This window comes from Aegilops tauschii, chromosome 5 (assembly GCF_002575655.3).
Source record: "Aegilops tauschii subsp. strangulata cultivar AL8/78 chromosome 5, Aet v6.0, whole genome shotgun sequence".
Classification (NCBI taxonomy): domain Eukaryota; kingdom Viridiplantae; phylum Streptophyta; class Magnoliopsida; order Poales; family Poaceae; genus Aegilops; species Aegilops tauschii.
In genome coordinates this window covers 237,240,515-237,247,558 of record NC_053039.3, presented here as the reverse complement: position 1 = coordinate 237,247,558, position 7,044 = coordinate 237,240,515, and the positions used below count along the sequence as shown (strand labels likewise).

Below are 7,044 nucleotides of genomic sequence, written 5' to 3'. Positions count from 1 at the left end.
CATGTTCATCTATTTATCTAGATATGTGTGATGTTACTATCTATGTTACTCCTACTGTGGGTAGTCTAAAGGATGGGCTGCAAACGATGGCAGACGCCATGCTGTGACAGCCAGCACTGGGAGGCCACGGTAAGGTAATCTGGAGGTGCTGCGAGCAATAATTATGACTGGCTGCGACTAGAAAGCTTGGTGGTGCTGCGAGGAACGACGAAGACTGGCAGCAACTAGCAAGTTGGTGGTGCTCCGAGGGACAATGATGACTGGCTGCAAATAGGAGGGATGACGTGCTGGGATTTTTTGCCTATAAAAGAAGATACTGCAGTCCCATTGGCTCCTTTAAACCAGGCCACCTAGGATTACCCTATGATCTAAGTTGGTATTACGGGAGTAACATTGTTAAATAGTACTCCCTCTATAAAGAAATATAAGAACGTTTAGACCACTATTTTAGTGATCTAAACACTAGTGGATCTAAACACTACTCCCTCCGTCCCATAATATAAGAGCTAGTGTGAAAAACGTTCTTATATTATGGAACAAAGGGAGTATCATATTTCTTTACGGAGGGAGTAGAAAATTATGCACTAGACAGTGTTGTAAAATTGCTTCATTATTCAAACAGAAGTTGCAATTCACCTATGAGAACAAAATATCCTTCAGATCCACGACAGCTGGAAAAACCATCCCCTTACACCACCAAACAGCTCTTTACTAACATGCAATACCATATTTTAAACACTTTGCCGGGGATTTCACATTGCTCCAGGGATGACATAACCGAAAAGAAATGTAGTGTAAACGCTCATTCTGTGGTCTGAACACTAATGGTTTCAGGTGCTTCGCTGCTGGCTTTTACAGCACCAACATAACTGGACATCTTATTCAGGGCACTGAGGTAAGCTCGGACACTGGATACGACAACATCCATGGCTGCGCCACTCCCACTGCATAAAGATAAATTGAAAACCTATGAGCACGCGCCGAGGGCGAGAAAGGGGGGTCGAGGGGGTGGGTAAGACTATACCTGAAGGATCGATTGGAGTTACTAGTCAAAGCAGGTTTATCGGCGCTGACATCTCCAGCGATGACTACTCGAGTGGTTGCAATTGCATCAATGCCTTCTGTGACCGAAGTCATGCTATATTCTCTAAGAACAGTTGGAATCTGCATATGGTAAGGTAATTAAAGTCATATCTCCTATTTTAAGAAAAACGATAATCTGTAAAACAAAGGGACACGACACATTAGATCGAACCCTAATTTTGTGCAGAACATTTCTCCAAATTGGTAGGGCCATGTTATACTCGTGGAATTCAGTGTATTATTTCTGAGCAATTTGCCCCATCTAGGAAAGAGTATGACTTTGGTGGTGAATTAGAAGATGGATTAAGTGAAAGAAGAATGCCCGTTTACACATGTAAGATGATTACATCATTTTGGATACACCAGATTTTTTCCCAGTTAAAATGAATACCAAAAGTAAACCCATTATTTGTAAGGTGCGAAAATTCTCAAGGCAAAGAAAGATGGTCTTTAAAAATTTCTTTTACTCATGACACCTATCAATGACATAAAGATCACGGCATTAAAATGGACCTACGGTTACCACAAACTGATACTTCGTTCTTTGTCAAGCTACCAATCAAAATATGTACCAGTCAAGAAGCTAGCTATCGATGTTGTAAAAAACAAAAGAAGATGCTATGGACCATTATCATAAATCATTACGATGGTTCTAAGTTACAAGAATATATGTAGGTAATCTTATTTACAAATTAGTGTTTATGCATTCTATTGAAAGTAGTTCTGAGAGTGGGACATTGCGCGCCAATAATTGTCTTCTGATGCAATGGATTTAAACATTGTAAAAATGGTAATAAGCTACATTATGAACATAAAAAGGTTTTCTTTATCGTACTGAAAGTACTCTTGACATATCTAAAAATAATACAGTAGAAGAAATAATTTAGTCTTTTACTACAAGAAAGATGAAAATAGCAACAGCTAACCTGTATTATTTGGTCAACAGCCTTGTATGCTGCATCAACTGGGCCAGTTCCAACAGAACATCCTATCTTTTCCTCTCCATCTATAGTTATCAATTTGACAGTTGCTGTAGATAAACCAAGTGTTCCACATGTTGCCTGCAGAGGTGACACACAACTGTAAGGTAATAGTTCAACTCCATTTACGAAAAAGGAGTCCACTGAAGCTCAATTATACCTGTACATCACCAAGGGACCAAATAACCTTAGGCTGAAATATCTCATCAGACAATAAAGCTTCTATGTCTTCATCAGTTACACGCTACAAAAAAAAAAAAGAAACTTTGTACATATTAGAGAGAAACAATGCATTGAGAAAGCAAGCTCCTAATGAGTAATAATAGATAGAAAAAACACGTAAGGCTTCCATGAAAGCATGCAAAGGGGATGCTTTATAAAAATTAAAACAAGGAGGTATCAATCAATGCCATGATGTCGTCGTGCTTTACTTTTTAGACAGAGAAGAATAAAATATATATCACTAAACATAGAACGAGTACTCCAGAAAATTATCACCTTCTTTTTCTCTGCAACCTCTTTGTAGCGTTTAAAGAAATCCTCAAATTCTTTGTCATTGATTTCATATCCAAGCTACATATTTGCACATCAAGGACATCAATTTGGCAACAAAAAATGGAAGACAAAAATGTTGCATTAACTAGAAAATACAACCAAATTAACCAAGAAATACCTCCACTAGTTTGGTTCTGACAGCATGCCTTCCACTGAAACAAAAGACCACAAATTGCAATTAAGGTTCAGAATCTTAAATTTGACCTAAATTACCATTGAATGTTTATCTAAATGTATTTGAGCAGGATTGCCATATTAAATTAAGCTAGTTTAGAAGCCAACAGATGACATATAAATTGGCCTATGCTTTTCTACAAGAGTAAATATGATAAATAGTATGCTATATACAGTAATAAATAAAACATTTAAGTATAGGTTTCCTGCATATCAAATGATTTAGGTTGAGCTTCAAGAATGTAGCAATGAACATGCAAGTCCCCTACCTAGGAAGGATAGGCTGAATGTTCCTAGGTGAATCAACTTACTAATTAAAAAAATTAGCAGAACTTCCTCTTTGGAATATAAATTGGCTATTTCTACATAGGGAAGTCAGTCATAGCATAAAAGTACAAGTAAATAATTTAAGTTGACACCCCAGAAGAGTGTACATAACACCCTTCTAAATTATCAATTGTACTTGTGGTCTACCCATACATGTCTCAGAATTTGGTAGTAATGACATTATGTACATATTAAATATCTAATTATCTAAGCATTTGGAACAACAGTGATACACCATATCATGATAGTAGAAAGCTCAAGAGAGAAGAACAAATATAGATGTCATATAGGAATTATGCAGAATAGCTATGGGGCCAAGATACATTTCCATGGTACCTGAGCTTCCCAAGAACAATACCAAACTCATTTGCACGTGTTAAACCAATATCATCAGGCGATATTATCTCATAAGTTCCTTTAAATTTAAGCATCCCATCCTGCACACACACACACACACAAAAACTAAACAGTTAACACGGAAACAGTAAAAATATTTGAGTACCATCATCTGTGAATCAACGTACATTGTTAAGTGGCACATGGTAACCACAAAAAGACAGCAAACAAAGACAAATGCTTACATGCTATGAAAGCGAAAACTACTCATTACTACTCCCTCCGTAAAGAATTATAAGAGCATTTAGATCACTAGAGTAGTGATCTAAATGCTCTTATATTTCTTTACAGAGGGAGTACTAAAACACCAATTGGAAACTTGCATGGTAATACAAACAAAAGAGACTGCACATCTGGTTACCTGATGAATTCCACTTTCATGAGCAAAGGCATTGGCACCAACAATAGCTTTATGCGGCTGTACATGAAGTCCACTGTGCTCTTGTACCTAAAACAATTATAGAATTTGCATAAGCTCAAATTGCCTGGGAAAAAATAAGTACAAAAAACAAAGAAAATAAGACAAGAGACATCAATACCATTTTGCTTGTCATGGTAATATGTTGCGAATTAATTCCAGTGTGTAATCCACCTAAGAGTTCTCGTCGACATTTAATTGCCATGACAACCTGAAAAGGGGTCAGAAAATATTAGAAATGTGACAAGCAGTAATGCCTTACCCGGCCACACGTCTTTTCACTACCCAATAAGGGGAACTTGTAAATAATGCATGCGGACAGTATAAATATAGCATTATGAGCTCACCTCCTCCAAGGAAGCATTTCCGGCTCTTTCACCAATACCATTGATAGTCACCTCTAATTGTCGTGCTCCTGCATAAGCACCCTAAAGGTAAGTCAAATTAGTAACATGATTAGATCAATGATAACATTATAGCAAACAATCAAGTAAATACGAAAAAGGAATTACCGCTAATGTGTTGGCACTTGCAAGACCAAGATCATTTTGGCAATGAGTAGATATAATTGCATTTTCAATTCCAGGAGTGTTTGCTTTTATGTCAGCAATTAATTTCCCGAATTCATGAGGGAGAGTGTACCCAACAGTGTCCGGGATGTTGAGAGTTGTCGCTCCAGCTTTTATTACTTCCTCTAGGATATGATACAGGAACTCTCGATTTGACCTGGATGACAAAGTGAAACCTATGATTCCACAGCCTTACAAGAATTGGCCAAGCTAAAATAATTCAAATACACATGTTGTGCAAGCTTAAGTTCAACACGACCACAAAATTTGGGTAGCCACCAGCTACCACCTGTTTCTAATTTGCCAACAACCTTTTATAGGATTATCACATCATTAGTCATCTTTTTCCGAGATATACTCCTACTTTCCGAGCCATGGTATCCTTTGTACTTCGTAGTAAGCATGAACAAAATTTGCTTCAACCTCAACTCTGCTTCACTAAAATTTGGCCTCTTTGATTCAGCATTATAGATAGGTATGGTTAATTTTGAGACAACACAGCATGTGAAATAGCATTTCGAAAACAGATTTCTCTAGATACAAAATTGCTGGACCTATTTTACAGCCAAAACTAGAAAACTGGGCCTACAGAAAAACCAAATTTGTATTTATATATTTTTTAATGAGAAAAGTTTGAATTGTACCTGCCGGCGTCCTCGGGGCTGAACTCGACATCGGGGCATCCAAGACTGCGCGCATAAGCCACCATCTCCCTTGCGATGGCCACCACCTGGTCGGGCGTCTTCCGCAGCTTGTGCTGCATGTGGATCTCGCTGGTAGCAATGAAGGTATGGATGCGCGGCTTCCGTGCGTGGCGCACGGCCTCCCAGGCGGCGTCAATGTCCCTCTTGTTGCACCGCGAGAGGCCGCAGATGACGGGCACATGGCCATCCTCGCCGACGGGTGTGTTCCCCACCTCGATGGCGATGGATCGCACGGCATCAAGGTCGTCCGGCGAGGACGCCGGGAAGCCCGCCTCGATGATGTCGACGCCGAGGCGGGCGAGCTGGCGCGCAACGACGAGCTTCTCCGCGCTGGTCATGGTGGCCCCCGGGGACTGCTCCCCGTCGCGGAGCGTGGTGTCGAAGATGCGAACGTAGTTGGGGTCGTCGATTCGGTCCGGGACGTACTCCGGCCGCCGCGGCGCCGCCAGGCACGCGCGGACGGGGCGGAGGACGGCGGAGCGGGAGGCCCTAGGGTTCGCGGCGACGGCGGCGAGGCCATGGGAGAAGCGGCGGGGCTTGGCGGCGGGGAGGGCGGAGAGGGCAGCGCGCCTGGCGATGGCGTTGGAAGGGGCGGGGTTTAGGGAGGAGCAGCAGTAGGGTTTAGCGGAGGAGGACGCCATGGTCGGCGGCGGGGGTTTAGGGGGGGAAGCGGTGGAGATGCGGCGGTGTGGCGGCTGAGCTGGAGCCCGGAACCTGGATGACTATGCGAATGCGATGCAACAAGAGGCGTCAACCGGAGGAGGTTTTATGCTTATCCCGGCTGTGTATGATTCAGCTTTCGTAGCGGGCACGAACACGATTTGTGCGTGGTCCGCACTTGCCACTTGTGGTTTACTTCAACAACTTTGTCACTCCCAAACACTACTCCAATTTTGTCCCAAGTTCAGTTGGAATATGGCCAACGTTCTACCGTGAACTATACTATACAGCGAAAGAACTCCTTTGCGTGCGGCCGCTGCAACGCGCGAATCAATCCACCGCGGAGATGCTAGTCACTTTCTTAAATCGGCCGCTCCGACAGGATTCTGCAGGCCCACCACGTCTAACTTCTGAGCACGTATACATGCAAACGCTAGTTAAGGAAATTGGGCCCACCCAAAACTACCACTAATCGCCCCCCCCCCCCCCCCGATTTTGGGGGGGGACGCTAATTAATCCTCCTAATCCTCCGACGTAGTTGCTACACACTTTTCATATCGGTGCTGTCCGAAAATGGCCGCTCCATCGCGCGCGCGGGGGATAGCCACGCTCACTATACATAGAGGAAAAAGGACGATTGCTGAGGCTTGACGTGGCTTGCACTGAAACCGGCCGCTTGACAGGGATTGGCGGTGCTAGAGAGGAAAAGATAGAGGGCTAACAATAGATGATGTAAAAGTGAGTGTTGTATAAATTTACATCATCAAAAAGTGTTTTTTTATCTTTTTATAAAAAGTTCTCAACTCAAACAGATGATGTATATTTAGTGATGTAAAAATACAACTCTACTCCCTCTGTAAAGAAATATAAGAGCGTTTAGATCACTATTTTAGTAATCTAAATGTTTTTATATTTCTTTACGGAGGTAGTAATAGATAATACAAATATGAAGATGTAAAACCGGCCAACGGATGCGCGGCTGTACAGCCACTGTACAACCTGTTGAAATATTAGGGTGGGCCTAGGGCCCATCTAACAATTTCTGAAAATCTATAAGGGTCCATGTGGGTTTATTGGCATTAGGTGTAGTGGGAAGTTTAGTTTCACCCCGGAAGTTGGAGAGGATCTGGACCTCCTTATAAGGATTTCTCTTCCATATCATATGCTATTGGAGCTTG

General features: G+C 42.0%; 1 protein-coding gene across 1 annotated transcript; it reads right to left on the bottom strand.

The window, feature by feature from the left end:
- Window positions 1-594: 594 nt before the first annotated feature.
- On the bottom strand, window positions 595-6,457 carry LOC109758886 (2-isopropylmalate synthase A). Its single transcript, XM_020317745.4, has 12 exons — window positions 5,147-6,457; window positions 4,446-4,659; window positions 4,281-4,361; window positions 4,055-4,144; window positions 3,877-3,963; window positions 3,456-3,556; window positions 2,737-2,770; window positions 2,562-2,636; window positions 2,224-2,307; window positions 2,010-2,144; window positions 1,025-1,164; window positions 595-944 (listed from the first exon to the last, which is right to left on the bottom strand). Exons 1-12 carry the CDS (start codon window positions 5,845-5,847, stop codon window positions 803-805), a joined length of 1,884 nt encoding a protein of 627 aa, XP_020173334.1. The 5' UTR covers window positions 5,848-6,457; the 3' UTR covers window positions 595-802.
- Between the last annotated feature and the right edge of the window lie 587 nt (window positions 6,458-7,044).